The 23,032-nt window shown below is 41.0% G+C and overlaps 1 protein-coding gene across 6 annotated transcripts in view; it reads right to left on the reverse strand.

Annotated features, from left to right (window-relative positions):
• The window catches only part of reln (reelin), a 90,139-nt gene that overhangs the window by 41,887 nt on the left and 25,220 nt on the right, over positions 1-23,032 (reverse strand). For all 6 annotated transcript variants that reach the window (XM_079346463.1, XM_079346462.1, XM_079346461.1 and 3 more), the window contains exons 3-4: positions 12,398-12,536; positions 424-494 (exon numbers count right to left, since the gene is read on the reverse strand). In XM_079346463.1, the coding sequence (XP_079202589.1) occupies positions 424-494; positions 12,398-12,536 (210 nt within the window). The remainder of the gene's footprint in view (positions 1-423; positions 495-12,397; positions 12,537-23,032) is intronic.

Consider the following 23,032-nt stretch of genomic DNA (forward strand, 5'->3'; position numbering starts at 1 on the left):
CTGTCTGTCAATAGCTACTTAACGCTGTCACAAGAAGTGGATGTAAGAAATGTCGGCCATAAAGTGTAAATCTCCAGCAGAGAGAGAGAGAGAGATGGAAAAAAAAAAAAGAGATGAGTTTAGCATAAGCTGAAATTAAGCCGGCAATATAGGACATCCTAAAATCTCAGACTCTGGCTGCTTCATTAGGCAGAAAGAGAGTCAGGATGGAGGCTGCTGTCATGAAGAAGCAGCATATCAACCATACAGTGTCATGTGCATTGTGACAACGTGTGCATGTGATGGACAGTAATGAGAACGGTACGGTATGTACGTATATATTTCAGGGCACGAGTGCTTCCACATACAGTATATATGCACATTTTCTCATGTGGATACTTCTGTCGGGGTAACACGTGGGTCGTCCCTGCTGCTGATACTCACCTCCTTGCTCACACAGCTGTTGGGCCAGAGCATCCTTGAAAAGGATCTGTCCACGATGCGTTGCTGTGGCTCTGAGAGAAATAGGAGAGGAAGAGAAGGAGAGAAAAAAAAAAAAAGAGCATTAACACAAACGGCAGCGCTGAGGAGAAAGTTTACACGTCCGTCCTGAATATAAGGAGATCAATCCTGCACAGATGGCGTCATTTTCCACTAAACCAAAAACTTTTTCCGACATGAAGGAAAAAGTCTTTTTAAGAGTTTACCATGAGGTAATATTGAGATAAAATGTCTTATTTAAAGCTGCATTAAAGTTGACTTGAACGTGAATGACAGAAGAGCTTGTTCATATGACTTATGGAAGATGATGCTTGTCATTTAAAATTCATTTACTGTACGAGATATTTACTTTGTACATTATGTCCTCATGCACACTGCTATCAAATATCTTCTCATTTTTTAATTTGATTTTATTGTTATTATTATTTAACAGGGAGACATGAAATGCACATTGCTTCATATGTAAATACAAACTCCTGGCCCTTTTGGGATTACAAAAATCACATCTGTTCTTTGCACGAACATACTGCACTCTTGCTTGCCTCAACTGTGCGTTGAGTGCTATATGGATAGAATGTAATATAAATTTCCTTCCGGTGGCCAGAAAAATGCATTATTCATTTGAAAATGGAGACTTCTTTAAAGAGCTAACAGGTGAAACGGCTCAGAGTGCAGAAGGATCTTTTACACGGACACTGAGACATTCTCGACTATGCAGCAGACGTGGAAGGGAGAACCACTCTCATCTGCAATAACAGAGTAACACTGGTGAAGACTCATACTGACAAAGCCCCTTTTCAGCTGTCATCACTCCCAATAATAATATTACAACAACTGTATTACGGCTGCTACCACTGCTCATAATGAAGCAGCAATGTTGTAATGTTTTACATAGATTAAACTAAGACATTAAAAGCCCTGAACTCAGCCAGAGGGGGGAAATGAGATGGACGCTGTGGTAAAGAGGTTGCAATTTAGAAGGAGTCCTTGAAATGAATTATTTGAGAGATGTTTTCAGAGCCCTTTGTAGCTCATTTCAGCCCGTGTTGGCAGCAGCAGTAGATGTAATGTGCAACATCAACCAAAGCTCAATCCAAGGAGACACAACTCTTTATTCGGAGATGACAAGTAAAAGCTGATTTACACCGATCAGTCTTGTGTTACACACCACTGACTCGTACAAAACACAGCGGGAAAAGTAAGCAGAGGTCAAAAACATAAAGAGGATAACTATCACAGCTGTGACGCATTTCTTCAGACTGTTTTATGTTCCTCTTCTCGATCAGCAAATGTAGGACAGTAAGAGACAGAGTTGTAATGGAAATTTGGCGAGTATGAACATCAACTGTGACTTGGAAATCCAGGCAACCTCACAATAAAACAAACACACACACACACACACACACACACTGACCCAGAGCTATGTTTACCAGATACACACAGTGTGTGAGCCCACTCAAGATGTTTTTGTGAAAACATGAGGCATCTTTTCTTGCTCTCCGCATGTGAGGACAAAAATCACATGAATGCTTTTCAGACTGTTGTATGGAGTGTTCGGGGTCAAAATGAAACACATGCCTGTTGTCTAAGTTAAGCCAACAAAGAAGAGCTCTGAGTTACCTTAGTGTGATCTCAACTATATCTTCACTGGTCGTAAAAGCCTATGAGAGCAAACCAGATTGTGTTTGAGCTCTGTATACACTCAACTGTCCATTTCATCACTGACTAAAAAAAACAGAGGAAATGGGATTTAAATGAAATAAACTTCCTGCACTGGAGCCCAAGTCAGTGAGTCCAACATCCACTTTGCAGCCTTTCTCCTTCGTTCACCTTACTCTCTCTCTCCCGCTTGGATTTTGCATGGAACCTCCCAAACTCTACCCCACCCTCTTCCACGTTGCAGACTCAGGCTTTTTTTATGGGTGCCAATGCATTTACTTGTTCATCTCAGTTCATCAATAATAAATAGAGCTCTCATCAATTAGTAAAGATCTCTTGTGCCTTCGCAGAGCTGGGGAAAAAACATATTTAATTACACTCATATTTCAGAATCGGGTAAAACTAATTTGAGTTTGGTATTTATGAATAAAAGATGGTCGTAACAAACAGCGGGTGGAGATGTAGGAACAAGGCTCTTAAATATTAACTAAACACAAGTTCACTAAACACATTCTGTTGAGTGCAGGGGGCTCCTTTAAAAGCCACCTCTGACCTTACACACATCTATGACAATAACCCTTAAAAGGCTGGGCATGGGAAAAAAAAGGCAACACAAAAGTGACAGCAGTGGCTGAATTATTCAAAAGTGTTGCTTGGATAAAGATAGCAGTACAACAATGTCAACATTCCCAATAGTACAGGTCCTGCATTCACTTACTCCTAATTCAATAACTAAGAGGAAACTGCGTTGTTTGAAGTGCGATTGTTTGAGGTACTTCTTAATAGTCAGTGTAATGTGCAGATAACAGTCAGCACAGTTCCTGTTTGTAGGAAACAGACAGGTTAGACAGGTGCTAAGCTACTTACTGTTGCAGAAAGGGTCACAGGTACCACACACTTTTTGGACATAAATAAATGCAACAAAACATTTGTGTAAATGTACTCTTAATGTTTTCAGCTTTCTGCTGATCCAACTTTACGTTGACAGATTATCTACTCCATGCAGAAGCGTTTTATAAGAACCCAATTTAATAAATCAAACAACAACTATCTCTTTCCCTGTCCTTCAATACATCACATATGGAGGTGTGTGTGTGTGTGTGTGTGTGTGTGTGTGTGTGTGTAGGTGTGTGTGTGTGTGTGTGTGTGTGTGTGTGTGTATGTATGGGGGGTTGATGAATGCAGTTGCAAGAAGAGATTAATATATCTCATAGTCGAGCTCTAATTTTAATAACACCTCCCTAATAACAACATTCACACCCTGAATGTTATGATGAAGTTGTGACTTTTTAAAATGCAATTGGGTTGAAACGTCTTTGTTTTTTATTTTTTTCAAAGGACTTGTCTTTGCTATTTTTCCTTTGAATAAATACAATGGCATCTTGACAGTAGAAAAATAAGTCATCCCCTTAAAAGTGTGTGTGTGTGTGTGTGTGTGTGTTTGAGAGCTTTTTAAGAAGTGTGTGACTTAATAGCATGTATGGCATCAAAACAGAAGCCAGGAGAGGGCATTTAGTCTGAGCTGGGTAGTGTGTGATCGGCACAGCGCGACGCCAGCGTCTGTCCTGCCGTCACACTCCAGCAGCTGCTTAGCGTGTGTTTCTCATTACCGTCTATGTTCTGGGAGCCACGCACACACACACACACACACACACACGCACATTCAAAGAACACTCCAGGTACACCATAAACATGAAGTAAATATCTAAATGTTAATGTGAATTTCTTTGGGGGTGAAAAAGCAATTAAGAACCTTAACATGTTGGTGTTTTTTCTCCCCTCTACCCTCCTCTGAGAAAATGTGCGATCCCTCATTCAAACAAGGGATCGTTCATCTTGTGAAACTACCTGTCATGCTCCTCTCTCTCATTAGTTTGGAGAAGCAAATCTGAGAAATGGGTAAGAGAGAGGGATTAAGGAAGATGAAGAAGTGGATTTAGAGTCAGATATGGATAAGTGGACAGGGGAGGAGAGATGAGGGGGGTTGGGATTCGGTCAGAGGGAAATACAGATGGGGGTTAGATGGCCTTGTCTTTCAAAGTCCACAATCTGCTGTCAGATAGCGAGGCATGCGGGTAAGGGCAGAGATCCAGTCAACACACTTATAACAACACACACACACACACAAAGCTACACATGAGCTTTAACATGTATGCAGATGGACAGGCTGTCACTCAAAAAGCTCCCAAAAGGGCCTGGAGTGGGTAATTACCAAGCATGTCTTCCATGTTAGATTACATGTTGCTGTCGGCCAAAAGTATCCCCCAGGAGCCGGCTTGACAGCTCCCTGCTAACAACACACACAGACGCACGTACGCACACACACACACGCACGCCCACACACACACACACACACAAACTCAGTGGAGGAGCAGATTTAGTCGAAAGCCACGTACATGAGGTAAATAAAGCCCCTGCTTTTAAAAGACAGGAACACGCACTGATTCTGATCACACAAACAAACTTCTGTAACAGATGTTAGACAATAATTAATATTAATAATAAAGTTTACACGTCTGAGAGTGGAGAACATACACGTTGCCGTGGTTTTCGTCCCTCGTTATAAGACGCGTCCAGCCCACTCTTTTCAAATCCCAATCAAAAGCTCATTTTCTCTCCCATCTTACTCGGCCTGTTGGTAATCATGATTAATATGAGGAGTTTCGGTGGGGTTCAGTTCCAGTCAGAAGCACTGATTTGGTGCATTTGGACCTGGCCCTTAAAATAATACACCCTAATTGGTTGATTTATCTTCCATGTTGAGAACCAGCTGTGGTTATGGCACCACAATCAGGGACAAAGAATACAAAAGTGGAGTTAGAGTGAGAAGTGAAAAGAGGACAATGAGAGAGACAAAGTAAATTGGGATAAAGAACTCAATGCGCCATTTGTCTCAAGAAAATCGCCACTGATCAAGAGCTTTTGAAAAAAAGTCAAGCTCTTTGCTCTGTTCAGTGACCATCAGAGCTTGAGAAGGTGTGACTAGCTATTTTAAATCACATTACACCCCCCCCCCCCCCACTCCTTCTGCCTCTAAATTAATTAATTGAAAGAGGCTCTTAGAGAACATGTAAATTTAATGAAGCTCCGCAGAGGAGGGATTTGGGAGTTGTTCGGCAAATTACCTGCTTATTAGCACAGGGTCATGCAGAGTAACGGCTCCAAATACAGCCAGAAGTAGCGCAGCCAGTGTTCAGTCTACAGCCAGGAGAGGAACAATTGACCTTGACATCTAGCAAGTAATTATTTAATTGGATTAGGAAAATAACAACAGTAAGAGTGAATAAGTGAGGCAAAAAAGAAAGCTGGGTTTAGAATGATGTTGCTCTACTGATGATTGTGTCTATTAAGAAGCAGTTTTTTTAAAGGAGTGAGAAAATCTCACTTTGAATAAAATAAAAATTATAACTTGTTTACTTCTGGGGGAAAAAATGCTCACAACAGTGTATTTGTAGAAAAAAAAAGTGTGATTGTCGACAAATCATTTCCCCCAAATACATCAGGATGAAGAGCTGACCCTCTGTCCCCCAAGCCTGGTTCCAATTGTTGCATTTTAAATGGAGCTTTATGTGTTTTCAATCTCTGCGTTCTATTTCATCTTAAATTGCTAAGGAGGTCAGCATCCCTGCAGGTTGGACGATGACCTCCTGATGAGAGTGTGTGATGTTTGCACTGATGGGATGCGGACAATTTGTGGCAGTATTGATCAGAGCACCGAGGTGAAAAATGCATGTATGTATGCAGACGTGTGTGCACGTGCGTCTCTGTGTACACAGGCGTGTGTGTGTGTGTGTTTGCAGGGGTCATGGAGCGTCACTTGGGAAATAGGACAAAATCATGGATGCATAGACCTTTAACAGAAACAAGAGTCCCAGCTCGATCTGTTCAGGATCCCTGGAATGGATGGTCGATGATTTAGTATTAAATTCTGAAAAACTGGCACATCTAAAAGTTTCAGAAAGGTTAAACACATGAATACCAGAGATATAAGAGTTGCTGTCCTCTATGTGAATTTCGTGATATATGAAAATTGGAATTATATGGCCGGACAATGTCAGATTTGTTGCTCTGGTCGTTTTGTGGATAAAAAAGTAGACAGGATTTATGGGCTCTGCCATGCCTCACATTTCTGCCCCGTATTTCTCTATCTTCACTGCCAAAAGGCGATTTAGAGCCAATCATTCATTTTAAACAGCCTAATATCCATGGTGAATCATTTGCACATCCAAAGGCTAGTATGGAGCTTAAGTCATGAGGGGACCTTATTCACCAGTGATTTTATGTTAAAATAGACAGAAATATTGACTTGAATAATAAATAATCAATAAAGAAAAAAAAAACAGATGCCATAAAGGTCAGCCTGGTGTCTTAACTCTGACCTTTGTCTGGTGCTTACTAAAAAAAGCTTTGGATCGTCCTGAGTGTTCGAGGCATCAGGCGAGATGAGCCAAAAGACATGTATTTACACTGTATTTATATTCTGGAGTTTTAATCCAAGCTTGATTTGCCATGTGTGAAAAAATGAATAAACTGCATACATCTAAAGAGTTTGAAATAATATAGATATTTATAATTATTCAAAATGTTTACATTGAAATAGATTTGTAGACCCTAATGAAATCTGATCTGATCTTACCAGCAATCTTTGGGCTATGGATTTTTGTCAGCATGCCCCAAATTCATTTATTCAAGCAGGAAAATTCGGAGAGAGGAAATTCCTGGTCTGCTGTCCTCTTGCCATTTGGAACTGTAGCTGCTTAGCATAGGAAGAGAAGGGGGACCACATAGCATTGAATTTCTTTGGAGATCCTGAATGTTTCTATTTTTCTTCAACTCTAAACAACTTAATACAAAGTGAATGTAATTTGCAGATGGGGACAGGGAGTTTTCATCTTAGCAAAATCTATGGTTTTGCAAACAATCTGATAAAGGCTATGAGATCCTTCTTAGTGTTGGTCAGCTTGGGAGGAAACTCCAAAAGGTATAATAAAAAAGGTGAGAATCTCGTTTAGTATCACTTATTGCTGATATATTATTCGGGCCCAAGCATCGACCTCGGAGCGTGGACCCTATTGGAATGCAAATGATTATTATTATTATTATTATTATTATTATTATTATTATTATTATTATTATTATTGTTATTGTTATTGTTATTATGAGTCTTTCAACACACTGCACTTATCATCATGCACAAAAAATTAGGAGCATATGTATCTTAGAGACCAACAAAAAGTTACATCATGAACAAACCAAAAAATGTACAGGAAGTGCACAAATCTCAGTTGAATTTCAAAATAAGACAAGTTCGTTTGACCTATTTAAACATACAACATACACATGCAGGTGTGAGGGCCCTTCATTACAGCTTGTGGTTTGGAATAAAAAAGCATGTTCTCAAAAACAGCTAGCAAGAGGCAACACCGACAGGCCAGCATGATTTGCAGGGGACTGATTACATCTCAAACAATGAGGGTTTATTTTTCAGTTTTATTTGCTGGAGTTTGGTGTCAGTTTTACCTCTTGTCACGTGCCTTCCTTTAACTTCTTTCACAGCTGTCTGACAGTTTCCCACTGCCTCGTCTTCTCCTTCTTTCATTCTGCTTTTGTGGCTGATCAACTTCTGCTCTCATCACTCTCGGTAATGTCATCAGTTACAATTGGCAGGGAATTCTTTTTTCTTTTTTTTTAAGTGACAATTTCTTTCCAATCAGAATATCAATAATTGGTGCTAGCCATTTCCATAATTGGATCACACAAGTCAAGATGGGATATATCACACTGTTCATATTTTTCACTCCTCTACTGTAATGTGTGCAGAACAATTAGCCTTTTCATTTATTCTAAAAAGACGAAAGAGATTGTATCACCTGTATACATATTATACAATAATATGAATGTATTTGTGATGAATGGGCCACGTCAGATCTGTTTTTATGATCTTAGTAAAATACCAGACCAGACCAGACCAGACCAGACCATACCAGACCGTAACCTACCCTACCCTACCATACCATGAGACCAGATGAGACCAGACCAAAACATGTTTCACAAACGTTATAATAGCACAGACCTACGTGTATTTAACAGATGTCAAAAACTGGAACAACAGAGGAAGACATACTGTTTAATTGAAGCTAACAAGAGATCATAATTTTTCACCAAACACGACTGCATACACTCAACCACAGTATTTATAGTCCTTTGCGTCTCCCATCTAGCCACAGACATACAGACAGAAAAACCTATATTGTACCAGTTTTGCAAACAAGTAGATAATAGGGTTGTCAGCATTAACTAATTCATCACAAATAATTAAGTTCTGAAATTGATGCATTAATTTTTTAAATAGGGAATAATCACATGCTAGAAAGTCCCTTTTTGCACATGGTGAATATGACTCTGCAGAGTATCCAAGTAGTCACAGTGATGCAAAAGACTGACATACTGCATCTTTGAATGTCTTATTTCACTTGAATTCAAACAGCAAGTGAAGTACTTTCAACTCAAGACAGAACAAAAATTCAAAATAAAAGCCTTACCTCACCATTGTATTATGGCAAAAACATCATGGAATATGCACATAAAAATGTGATTAATCACATTGGTATCATTTACCAGCCCTAATATGTATCGTCGGATTAACAACTATTTACTGTACAGCATGGCATGACATGAAGGAACTATGTGCCATTACAAATGCAGACAACTGACGTCTCGGGGGAACACTTTAAGTAATTTGAGAAATCTCCAACCAAGCAGCTGTCTGTGACCCACAGGGACACAATAAACACTTCAACTCAAAGACATACCACAAACACAACAACACGAGGTGGTGTTCATGCAGCCTTGTATGTGGGTATACAGTATCCGTATACACCCAAATGGCATCCATCCATTCAGAGGCAAGTCATCCACACTACTAAAGTTCTTTGAATATGTTCCTTTGAAAGACGCTGTTGTTACATGAAAAAACCATGCACACATGTCCGTCTCGCACACACACACTAAAACACAAACAAACGTCCTCACTGCCTTGAGGCTTTAAGTGAAGCAGAATAAAGTGAAAAAAAGAGACACACCGGCACAGCTTTGCGTTCACCAGAGGATGCTTTTAACTATTCACACCTCTGCTAAGTGCAGCAAAGCATCCAGTACATTATGTATCGTGGCATGGACTGTCATGTCTGAGCAACAAGAACAAAAAGTGGGGCACAACTGTGTTTTAAGCAATCATTATTCAAGCAGGAGTTGGTTTTGCAAACCGAGAAGTTTACTCCTGAGCTATACCTTGTGAAGCTATGAAAGTTGCAGTTATGATTTCTTTTTAAGATATAAAAGTCAGCTCTATAAAACATGGATCAATTCCCGGATACCAAGGGAACACATTTAGTGAGGAGTTTCTAGCTGTAATTAATCTGACTGAAATGAATACAGATGCATTAACAGGACCTACAAAAGCAAACAAGACCATTAGAGGGAGGGAGGATTATTTCGATGTAGTTGTTTAATATGCCTGTCACTCTTCTACATGGTCAGGTGTATAACAAGGCAATTATTAGCACCCCTATGAAACAGCTATATACTATTTTTAAGACAGTGATTAATTGTGAGTTTTATTCATTTGAAATAATTAAAGACATTTTTTGTCATTAAGCAATACTGACAAGGTCGCCAAAATCAACACAACCCAAAAGTTTCACACAAGATCTTTAAAATTGATAGTTTTATTTAATACAAAACCCCCCAAACTATTTATATTGAAACAAGGAGATTAAAGAAGAAAAACATTTTTGATTAGAAAACTTTTGCTGATGAATTTTGTTGTGGTTGTCTAAATGGAGTGTGGTCAGTGTTTACTTAAGGATGCCGATGTGAGTCTGTTTTTCTTCACCTCCTCTGCCTTCACTTCTCTCCTTTTTCTCCCCAAGGCCTCCGCTTCTCTTTAGGTGGCAATTTACAGCCACCAAGAAAATGAGTTCTTGTGGATGCCCACATAACTGCACTCCATCACACTCCTCTTGGTGATCTGTTACCAGGAACACTCCCACAATATTGCCCATAAAACTGCTCACAGGCCTGATATTAATGCAGCGACGGGCCAACTCCAGCCCTGTGAAGGACATCCTATGTCTGAGCCTTTAATTTAAACACTCATGGACACTGCCAATGGAAAATGGTCCTTGTATCAATCAGGGCAGGAGTGCAATTGGCAAGGGCATGATATTGCATTCTTGACATTTTGTATGGTCAGGACAAATGTCGTCTCACTAACACTTATATGGTTCATTACTTTGTTTGACGTATGGGTTTTTTTTTTTAAGATTCACTTCTTCCTAAATTGTCTAAGCTCTTTTGTAAAAACTGTCAGGGGAAATAATTTGGCAAAATATGAAAAAAATATATCCCATTGTCAAGACTAACATTATGACAATTCACTGCTGACATTTTTTTTTCTGATGGCACCCAAGCTGGCCCTGGCTCTGGTCACAAGAGCATCGCCTGTTGAATTTCTCTCAGAGTCACGTCACCGCAGCAGATACATCCTGGTGAAGATGGGAGCTGTGAATTGTTACTGTGTGTGTGTGTGTGTGTGTGTGTGTGTGTGTATGTGTGTGTGTGTGTGTGTGTGTGCGTGTTTGTATAAGTAGCAAGTCTCCAGCCAGCTTGAGTGTGACTGGCTGACTTTGATAAGGTCAGCCGCAGGGGCCCCTATTGTCATAGAGTGGTGGCCCCCTGCCAGACCCACTGTCATCAGGACTGGCCCACTGCCACTCCATGGTTTACACTTAAACACAAAACACACAACACACGCATGGCTGCACACACAAACACTGAGGAAACACACATTGGTCGTAAGCCGACGCACACTTAACAGTAAATGTCTTTTCTGGCAGACAAAAAAAGCCAGTAAATCTGTTTGGCTCCATGGATATTGTCTAGATGGCAGCTCTACTTCAGCAAATTCCCCAGCTGAATCCTTTTCAGTCAGTCGGTCCATAAAAGTCTCTGTCTCACAGTCTATTGTGTCCCTTCAGGAATTCACTGGGGGATTTCTGTAAGCACTGCCAACATGTTTAATTTAGTCGTGGGTCTTATGAAACACTGATGTGCAATTTGCAACGTCTTTCAAGTTTTGAAAGAGGATGACTGCTTATGAAGAGGAGAGAAATAATAAGGATTAGGATGATTTTTAACAGCCAAGAATCAAATTTAAAAATGTTTTCATTTCAGATTTCACTCTATTGCTCTTGATGTGGAAAAGGCTGAAAATTGTCAAAGTAATAGTTTAAAAATGCAACAACACTCTTTGATTCATTACTGAAAGATCTTTGTAATGTGTTGCTGTGACTTTGCATGTGGCGGCGATTTCTGGAGTCCTCCCTTTTCCTCTACGCTTCTCCAGCAACAGCTGCTAATTGCATTTTGACTGATTATCAGCATGAGGCTGTAAATCACCAACAATAGGACGACAAGGATAGAGAGTTAGAGGATATTTTCCACAGAAAGAGATAGAAAAAATGATGATGAGCAAAGCAAGACAAAACAAAGGGGAAAGAAAAGAGAAGAAGGACGAAGGCTTTTCTCAAGGCAGAGACTGTGTCCTCAAGCAACTGGCTTGGAACCCTATGACGCTCCTAATAGAGGCTTTTTTAAGAGACGACAACGACTTTAAACAGAAAAGGATCATCATGTGAAAACGTGTCTGCGTGTGTGTGTCTGTATCACACCCATCCTCCAGAGAGGGGTGGATCTGCTCACACATTTTCAAAAAAAAAAAAAAAAGAGTTACTGAGCCCATTGAATGAGAGGATGGACATGTTTCCATTTACTCTCAACAGGGCAAACAACCACAGACCTGCACTCTTTAACACACACACACACACACACACACACACACACACACACACGCACACACACACACAGGCAAGGTAATGAGGACATAATACTGACACAAATGCTATCTCTGTCCCCAGGTTAACCCTTTCCCTGTCATTATGAATGCTTTCTTTGACAGGATGGCCTTCTAATATCCTTTCTTTTGCTCTGATAAAGAAAACACGGCCCATAATGTCAGATAAAACAGCTCACTCACGCTTTCTGGGTCAGTATGTAGCCAAATAACATGAACGGAAGTTACAGTTGCTGACTTCCCTGTCTGGGTTTGACTTGTAGCAGATGTAAATGTCCCTGCCTTATCCTCAGCATCCCATCTGCTTTATTCTCTCTTCGCCACATAGACCCATGCATGACTTACAGGAAGTTGACGCAGCCGGTGCCAGGCGGTGGGGCGATCCAGACAAAGCTGAAGCTGGAGGACGGCTGGTGGCTGACATGCGATGCAACCACACTGCAAACAAACTGGGTTCCTCCAAACTGGCGCTCTGGAATCACACCTGAAGGAAAGAATTCAACAAGGATATTTATTAAAAGAGAGAAAGTTATCCGCTGTCACTTTGATTTAGGAGGTTTGTTTAATCCTGCAGTCTAACAACCAGACTTTTCCCCAGGCCTGACTTTATTCTTCTCTGTGTTTTCCCTAACTTCAAGGTATAGCAGCTGGTTTCCATCTGTTTTACTGCAGAATTAAAGTCATCTTTGAAAGACATAAAACTTTTGTGCTTTATTGTACATTGCATTTGTAAAAGTTACATTATCATTGTGTGGTGAGCTCATTTAAAAGATAGTTATATTACAGTCTGCCAGCAGACTGCTCCCAAGGGCTTCCCAAACAGCGTTCCCTTCATAAACTGTGCTGTCAGAAAAACCACACCCAAAGACAAACATTTACTGAAACATAGATGTGGTGCATAGGATTATATGTAATTTATGATCTCTTGAATTGAGAACAAAGCACTTCGTTGCTTACCCTAGCCAGTTTCCAAACAGCAGACTTAAAAAAAATAAACCCGTAGTGAATTACACTTCAGCACACTCATTGGAGCACTTTTCCCTAAATTAAAAATGCAAAAAAAAAAAAAAGTTCATCCTCTTAGATTGCCAAAAGCATCTTTGGGAAGTGCGTTTATGCATGAAAGAAATTCAAAAAAGGAGAATCATGTTCAAGTAAAAATATTGTTCTCCCAATAAAGTCAAATATTTCAGGCCTTTACAATGCTAAAGTAACCCACTGTTTGGGAGGACAACATGCCGTGAAGGGGTAACATATGATATTGCATAAAATAACCCTTGAGCCTATCACACAAAGAATCTTAACAGATGTTAAAAATATGAGACAACCCATGACAACAATGATAGATGAAACAGGTGTTTTTTCCAATAGTGAAAAGCAAATATATAACCATAACAGCACACCACACTAGGGCTGGGCCTTTGAAGGAAATCACTTTTTTGAGAGACTTTGGCAACTACTAAACCAGTGGTCATCTTGACTATGCGGCGATGGATCTGTCCTTCCATGTCATTTTTCACACCGCTCTCTTCATTTAATGCCGCTTTAAAGTCTATCACTCATCTACTCGCCATAGTTGTTTTCTGTTTATAGCTTCCTGCATTACACTACAAAACTCAGCCCTCTCTCCTTTAGTCCAGTTTTATCTACATTCCTCTCTTTTCATCTTTCAACCCTCTCCCTCTTTCCTGCATGTCTGTGAGCGAACACTATATAAGGATGAGTGTATTAATGAGGGTCTGTGTCCGGCTATGATTGCAGAGATGGAATGACATCATGTCACACAATCTTTCCTTCACATCACAGAGGGCAAGGGCAGGACACTGGCGGACTCATCAATCAGTGGGCTGACATGCAGAATACTTTAATAATTTACTGTTACTTAATGTCTTTGAAGTCTCTGCAAAAGGTGTCAAAACTGTCCAATTACTATCACACAGTATTCATCCTTTTATGAGTATTTTTTTTTTTTTTTTACGAGTGTGTATCTCCTAGACAGACAACCTGAACATTTGAGTCTACATGTTGAGGTCCAGTGCACGCTAAGCAAATACATTCAGCCAGTGTAAAAAGATATGTTGTGTCCCATCTGTGCTTGAAAATGTGCTGTGGGGCTGCAGTGCTCTGCTGGCTGGCATGGGCTCTTTATAATGTGCGAACGCAATCGTCTCCTCTCCCCTCCTCAATCATGGCTCAACTCGCTGAAAACATAATCAGCGATGATTAATAACATTGGAGCTTTAATGTCCCCTGAATCAATCTGCAAATCAATATGCAGAAACCGTGTGCCTGTCTGTGTGTGTGTGTGTGTGTGTGTTTGTGTGGTCCAGACTAATTATTTAAAGAGAAATAATTCCGCCCATTTCTGACAGTAATAAATTTGACCTCACAGATTGCATCCATAAATACGCACAACGCTGACAGCATTATAAAACATTTTCTGTATTTCTGCCCGTATTCCGTATTTTTTTTTCATACCTCCTTAAATTTATGTTGTGTATGCGCTGTGCTAAAATCTAACCTACAGTAGTTTCTAAGTTAAGCCGTGCATTGATTTGTTGTGTCTGCAAAGGTTTTCTTAAGTACCAGGTGTCGCACGTTTTTGTAATCATAGAGAGAAAAACCAAACTTCTTAGCACGAGTTCAAACTGACTATAAATCATACATGCGACGTGATTTAGAAGGTCTCACACGAAGACAACATATTGTGTCATTATGTGTGAGAGCAAGCAGCGTGTGGGCCGACTGTGTCAAGTTTATGACACGACGAACGGAGCAGCCTTTAACATTGCGAAGGAGCTGCTGCTGTGTAATAACAGACTGAGATGTAATCACCTGCTAATAGTACTGCTGTTCTCTAATCACCTCAGCGTCACCCTCTCTGCGTAATGGCCACGATTTACTCGGAGGCAAACGCGTACACACTCACATAAGGAACAACACATAAACACACATTACTGTCGAGGGTTATTGCAGACTTGTTTGCCTCAGAGAAACTATGCACTGTGCCCTGTCTTCAGGGCCGACATACAGAACCACACAAAAGGTTTTTCTTACGTAGCACTCAGGGAAGCATGCTTGGACAAAACCATACATTTCTCCCTCTTTTGTAACACCCTCTGACACAAAAGAGTGCCATTTCTCAGACAATTTCTTCGCTGTTTGTCCACTGCGAGCTTTTTCCACCCAAACCTGAACAATCATGAAAACAGTTTGGGCACTAATTGTGCAATTTTTTATTTTTTTTTTTGGCAAAAGAAGAGATGAAGAAGTGCTGTGAATGTTTCTCACAGCATTTCCATGGTGCAATTTGAGAATCCCTGCAGATGTGCATAATACAAGCTTAGCTCTTGGAAACCCAATCTGGATGGAAAGCTGCAAAGCAAAACAGACAGAGAGAAGTGTTTGGGTGATTCTGAGCAGCAGACTGAGAAAAGGAGATAGCAGAAGGAGAAAGTAAACAGGGCTGTGGCCAGTACAGACACAATTAAGCACACATTTAACAACACACTTAATTAAAGGAATATTGACATTAAAAGTGCTGTAGCTCATAATTAAGTTTAAGAAGACAATTTTAGTGTTAGATCTCGCATAGACAGGAATTTGGACTAGGTGAAGAGAGTGTTTGAAACAGAAATTGGGTGTAGCATTGTGAAGAAATAAGGAACATGGAAAAATAAGAGTAGACCGAGCGAGAGGCAGAGAAAAACAGGGAGCTGTTAGAGTAGGGTGAAGATGAAAAGGCAGACTGATGCACTTCAGGACACAGCAGCGCCCGGGACTCGACACTGCTCACAGAATTTCTATTCCCACTTGAAAAATACGCCAAGGCGTAAAAATGCAAATAACGAAACGAGTCCCTTTCATGTCCGTGTGTGAAGAGAGAGAGAGAGAGAGAGAGAGAGAGAGAGAGAGAGAGAGAGAGAGAGAAATATCACTATTATTCAATGAAAACCAAATCTAAACCCCAGTAATGCAACAAGCTGTAGTGAACCTGGACGGAAAAAAAGCCTGCAATAGAAAGACTCTTTCATCATTGTGAAGTGAAAAAAAAACATAAAGCTTTTCATGTCCTTATACACTGGGGTAGACACTGACTGCAAAACGTGCTTATGGACACTCTTCATTCGGGCGATTGCTGTTGTTGTAGTGGTGTTTATAGATATGATGTAAACTTTTTGTTGTTGAAATGTGCTATATAAATAAACTTGCCTTGCCTTCCCTAAACTGTGTTCAAACTCAATTTTTTTTTACCTTAATGTAAACATTTTCCTTTTGTTTACTTTCTGTTTCCAACTCTCAAGACGGTCTAACTCTAAAGAGACAGCCTGTTACATTTCTGGTTTAATAAACCATTAGTTATCAGAGGAGTAAGGGGAACATTATTTCAAAACATTTAAACAATTAAGGTTTTCTTTTGTAAAGTTCTCCTTTTAGTGTGATCTCATTACAAAATCACCTAATGAGCTGACAATGACAGAAGTCGTAGCTGCAGTACAAATGCCACCGGTGATGCATTCATGCTGCAAGTTAGATAAGTATCAGCAGAGGCCACCTCTAATTCAATAAGCAGCCACAGGGGGATCTTGGAGGACTGCTGCAACCACACATCCGTGGTCAATCAGCACACATGCACAAACAGGCATGCTCGCCCTCACACACACACACACACACACACACACACACACACACACACACACACACACACACACACACACGCACACAAACAAACACATGCAGTTCTTTCACATGCAGATTGGGCACTTAGTATGAGCTGTCGGCAGTGATTAATGGCAAGGGAAGATGACCTGCTAACTCCCACGGTATGACTGGGCAGAGCATGTTTCATAAATAAAAAACCCTTGCACACGCACACGCACACACACACACACACACACACATCTATATGTGCACCTACAGAGATGCAACGAAACACAGGAAATGGGTGTGTCAAAAAACTTAAGGGTCAAATGTTGGTTGTGTGTCTGCCACCCTCACATCAATCACTGCTGAAGTGAAGTGGATTTTTTTAAGCGCCACATAAAAAGGAAGTGGGAAGTTGACTGTCTCTCATGTATTCACATTCAGGCCACCCATGTCTGCAACAACAAAGACTTCTACACGTTCTCCTCTTCCGTCTGGCCTCGTGTCCTTCAAATATGTAAACACTTACATTCACATCTGTCTGTGTCCTCTTTAACATCCCTCTGTTTGGACGCAGCCTTTTTATCTGTCTTTATGTCTCACTTTGCAAAGCTAATGAGCTTTTCACAGCCAAGCTCGAAACAAGTCAAATAGATGGAGTGAGAATTCTCCCCGATGGAGCAGATGGGCAATCGGTGGCTCAGCCTGGCAGCGACTTCACACTGTAGGACCAGCAGGAGCCTGACGAACTGGCATTAGAACTGATAGTTAGGCTTTGTGGCAGAGTTGCGAGGATTCGAAAGGCACCGCTGAAATTGATTTGCACATTTACCCAAATCATTCAGAGTTACTACACACCATTTGACATCTGGTCAGTACCAAATAGCTACTGGACGCTGCTCTAATTTCAAAACTGTCCTTCAGCAAACGCTGACTTAGGGAGCCACAGAAAACGATTAGAGTGAGGGATTTGTCTGCGTTTGATTGGACTGCTTCCACTACTGATACATTTTCAAAGACAGTTTCAAGACAGTTAACACGTTTTCTTGCTAGTTTTTCTGAACTAAGAGGAAGAAAGTAGTAAATTGCACTTCAGTCCAACAGCTGAGAGGAATTTGGGTGCATGTAATTCCTTTCCCTAAGCTGTAAATCTAGAAAAGTCCATTTCCTTTAACTGCTATTAATAAGTTCATACACACCGCTGAATCCAGAGCATATAAATACATAAGCAACAACAGATAAAATATTAAAATTAATGCGTGCACAGCAGTTTGCTCTAAGCATTAATGAAAGCCCTATGAAGTAGCGTAATGTGCTGTAAGGAGATTAGGTTATTTGATTTCTGTCTTTGGAATTTATGTAAGTCACCATTCACATACTCTTTCATTAAATACAGAAAAGTCTCATTTACAAAGCACAGATTAATGCACATCTTTTGTCCTCCAGGCCTAATGTCTTTGTGTGTTTTTGGTGTGTGTGTGTGTGTGTGTTTTAGTGTGTGTGTTTGTGTGTGTGTGTGTTGTTTGACAAATCGCCTTATAAGCAGTGATAATTTTCCTATTGCATAGAATTAAAAAAAAATCCAATGTACACCACTCCACATAATTTGGAGCGCAGACACATTAACACCTCATATTTCATGCTGTAATTTCTTAAAAGCTGTCATAAACCTATTGAAGCATTAACATGTGCTATTAAAGCCTGTGAATGCATGGGAATCTGTCAAAAGCCAGAATAATGCCTCTGTCAACATGTTTCAAGAGAAGGCCACACAATGACGACATAAATGATACATCACAACAGTACTGACAGCCTGAGGAGGGACCCCATACGCTTTGTGCTGTTGAATTACCCATCGCTACGTGTGTGTATGTGCGTGTGTGTGCGTGTGTGAGTGTGTGTTGCATTCACCCTTTCTCTCCTACGCTATCCTCAGCTGGTCAGCCAGAACGCTGCAGGGTCGGCAAATGACAACCAAACTCTGATCTATGATTGGTGGAAACTGGCATCCGTCTCAGCATCTGCCAATCATAGTACCATGGAGACGGGTTGGCAGTGTTGTGGCGATGGCAGGGGTCCGGCATAGTGTTGCCAGGAGGAAGCTGTGTGTTAATATGGGTGTTGAAAGATGCCAGTGGTCAAGGGAAAAAATAGAGTCGGCTCTGTGGGAAAATGTGAGGAGGGAACTGTTGCTACATGAATGAAAGAAAGTATAAGTGGCAGTAGAGGACACCTGGAGATCTGCAACGCTCTATGTTGTGTGAGGATGAACATGCACGAGACTATTGGACAGACTTATTGTGCATATGTGTGTTTTTCAACGTTTGCACGGTGCATTTAATTACATGTTCAGTGAAAGGCTCCACTTGTGTATAAATGAAATGTATTCAAACCTTGGCTCGAAAAGCCAAACCAATTTATGCCCATATGCATACATTTACTGAACAATTGCTCTTTCATTAAGCCTTTCATTGTATCTCACAGCATCCATCATCCACTAACTGTTGTAGGCAAGGCCACACACCCACACAAAAACACATCAAGCAAGGACTATTGTTGGCGCTGCCAGTATGGTAGTTTCCATCTGAAAAAGACTGTACACATCCAAAAACAAATGTATAATCATGTGTAAAAAGATAAGGAAAAGTAAGGGAATAATGTACAATTACATGTTTTAAATACATTTAATTTTTGTGTGTATTGTAGTATTCCACATTCATGTTGCAGACTCTTAAACTACTAACTAAAAATGAATAAAATATTCAGAAAGCTCATTGCTTGAGGATGTGTACTAGTTCCTATCAATGATCAAGAGCTACAAGCCGTACAAGCATGAATGATGAATGTAATACAGGAAAACTACTGGAGCATAATATACCCCCCTGAACTAATGTGTCATAATTGAAATGAATGTTGTTCCAAATCAAACAAGTGTTGTGTTTTTTGGAGCCCCACCCTGTGCGTATGATAGATGAGACTTTTACATCTCTGCTTTGGCAAGCAATCCATCTCAAAGGCACACTCACAAAAACACAGTATAACCAGATACAGTTTCCTATGCTTACTTATGCAACCTGCCACTTTTTTTTTTTGCTGAATGCAGTCAAAAAATAGGCTACAATTTGTACACAAATTGGTATCATTTTACAAACTTCACTGACTTCGGAGAAGTCCACAAAGTCTAAACAACCACAAAAATCATCATTGAGACAAGGATTCTGTGAGCAACCAATTTAAAACCGTTTTAAAACCAGGTGTCATGGAGGTTAAGTAAAAAAAGAAGAAGAAAACAACTTATAATATATGTAACTATTCAGCTTCATTTTTCTAACCATTGATGTTCGACAAACCGTGGCATTTGTGTGAGAGAATTTGATCACTGGAAATTGGATGTTTTATTCTTTGCTAGGCTTCTTCGCAACACGTTTCAGAACCCAGCAATTAATTTTTTTTGAACACTTTTTTTTCCTCTAAGTATGACCGGCCTTTACAATCTTACCACTTTTACTTTTTGAAGATCAAACTGAGAAAAGGTGGCCATTTTTAAAACTGGGTTCACTCATAGGCCCATGATGTGTATGTGTGTGTGTGTGTGTGTGTGTGTGTGTGTGTGTGTGTGTGTGTGTGTGTGTGTGTGTGTGTGTGTGTGTTACATAAACCATCAGGGTGAAATGTTGCTGAGAGGCCTAATTGGGAAGACATAGCCAGGCCTGCTCAGTGTGATTGGTGTGAGGCCTGAGGAGCAGAACCCTGTGGAGAACAGCCAGCTCTGTGCCTCAGGAGAGGCTTACCACACTGGGTGGCAAAGTCACTCAACTCCCCTTCCCCCACCCCTCTAGACCATGAGCACCCATTTCTTCTCTTGTCCTTCCATCCATCCATAGGTCCATCTATCAGTGGAGCCCATGAGCGGCTGCCTTCTGTGGGTGTGTGTCACTGTAGCTTGGCAGGCACACACCACAGCTTTAACGGCAGGCGCCAAGGATAATTTGATTTTTAATTCAACACGACTTCTCTGCTATTAGTTTGAGCTGGGGATTAATTAATCTGATTTGACTTGTGCTAATTTCTTGCCATCGCGTCGCCGCTCACCACCCGCCAGTGCAGCTAACAAACATACTGGTGAGGTCGTGGTCTCGCGGGCTCTGTCCTGACACACATGTTGAGCACGGGAGATAGAGTCCTGAGGCGACAGGTGATGACCCAGTGAAAGCCAAGAGAAAGCGAGGCATGGTGTGCCTGTGCTGGTTTTGCATGAATGTGAATACCCTTTTTGTGTGTGTACCTTGATGTGCTTATGGAAGATGCTGGATCTGAGCCTGGTCTGACAGTGGAGTGCTAGAAGGCAGTGAACTAATCATGACAACAGCCTGCCTCTTGTAAGGAGGGTGAAACACAGAGAAGGTCACCAACTATTTTCACTGCCAAAATATGGGTCAGATTGAATCTGGGTGAGGTTGCTCACAGGAAACTTGTCTGTAATGTTAAAATAAAAAAATAAAAAAAACATTGGCCAGGCGGTGTATTATTTTTTCTTAGAGGCTTTTAGTGGCTGGAGAGGCAGATCTAGTCAGATCTACAGGGAGGAACCAGTAGAACCACTAAGTTTCATCATCTCACAGTCATAAAGAGCACTTCCTTTTTTCCTAATACTCTCAGCAAGGGAACTTTAAAAATGAATAGATCTCAGAGTGCAGGCACTTTGTGGTGAGGATGCCCACACACTTACAAGGTACATGTGAAGTTATAGAGAGCATAAGGAGTTTTGTATCACCAACAACAAAAGGTACATTTCAAAGTCAGCTTGCCTCTTTGTTGAAATGATGAAAACCCACTAGTGTTCATAGAAATGTGTCAAACTGAGCAGTCTTTGAGTCAAAGCTCTCTATCTTTATTTATTTTCTCTCTTTCTCTCTGGCTTGTAACCAACCTCTCTGCATGGTAGAAAATAACATTGCTCTGAGACCACACATGGGAGAAGCAGCCTACGCCTGCTGCTCTCTCCTGCAGGATAAAAAACAAAACAAAAATAATAATGTAAAAAAAAAAAAAAAAAAAAAATTGCTAACATCTCACACAACACTTTGAAATCTCTATCACAGTCAGTCCAGCTCCAGCTTTCTCCTATTGCTGCTCTCTCGGTCACCCTTCCCCCTAATAATACAGCAAAGACAGGAATCCGCACAGAGATGCTCAATGTGCATGCAATAACATATACATACATGGACACCTTGATACAAAGGCACAAAGAGATGAACGTACACATACAGCAAACACACAGAAAGGAAAGCACACTTTGTGAAGCCGTGGGAGTTCAAAGACGGGACTACATATTCCAGGAGAGCTAGTGTACACTAAGTGAACCGCTGAATTCCCAGCAGCAGTGCTCCAGCAGGTGTACTGTACTGTAGCATCACACCTGAGAGGCTGGACCTGTGCTGAGACCGATGCTGTGTGGCCATTACTAATGCACTATTCTGAAGTCGGTGGTTTATAAATAAATTATAGATTATGTTGTGGTTGAATTCTTTTCAGGTGGTGTTGCTTTTGCATCAAATGAGGCTTTGAGCATGGAAAGAAGCGGCATGACTTGTGATGCATAATCACCCAAGCATTCCTCTGGACTCCGAGAGGACCCAAATGTTGAGCCACCTGTTAGCTTCCCAGCATTGTGAGATGGATGGGGGAGGACGTGCCGGGCGACGGCAGGGACAGAACAGAGGCACGGACTGAGCGCGAGGGGTGTGCGCAGTCCTGTTGCCAGCAAAGCAGGCAGATTTACAGCAAGCCGACCCAGCCGACGTCGAGTCTGATCTAATGCTGTGCCGCAGAGAACACAAATCACTTCCCGTACATAACCTTCCCCTGACAACTCATTTCATCTTCAGCACTAATGAATTCATCATCAGGTGGTATAAGGAGGCTTTTGATACATCAGCACCGGCGAGAGAAGCAGTAATGGCTAAGATAAGTCATCAACATCCCTTCCACCACACTTGCACCAGTTTGTTCAGATCAGGAGCAACAGTTTGTGCGTGTGTGTGTGTGTGTGTGTGTGTCTGTTGTCCTTGACAAAGTTGCAACTGGGGAAACTTTAGCAGCGCTCAAGGTTGTTATAAGGATGGATGTCAGAGTGTCACAGATACACATGCTTAGTGTGGGAATCAGCACGAGTGTGCAGATGTCAATGGAATTTGAATGTGTTGTGCTATGAGTGGATAAATCACTGAGTTTGAGAGCTCTTATGGTAACTAGTAAGTGGATGTGTGCGTAGATGTGAGTGTGTGTGTGTGTGTGTGTGTGAGGGAGTCTAAGCGGCGCAGTCAGGGAGCTGTC

This window comes from Symphodus melops, assembly GCF_947650265.1.
Source record: "Symphodus melops genome assembly, chromosome: 6".
In the NCBI taxonomy this organism is placed as follows: Eukaryota; Metazoa; Chordata; class Actinopteri; order Labriformes; family Labridae; genus Symphodus; species Symphodus melops.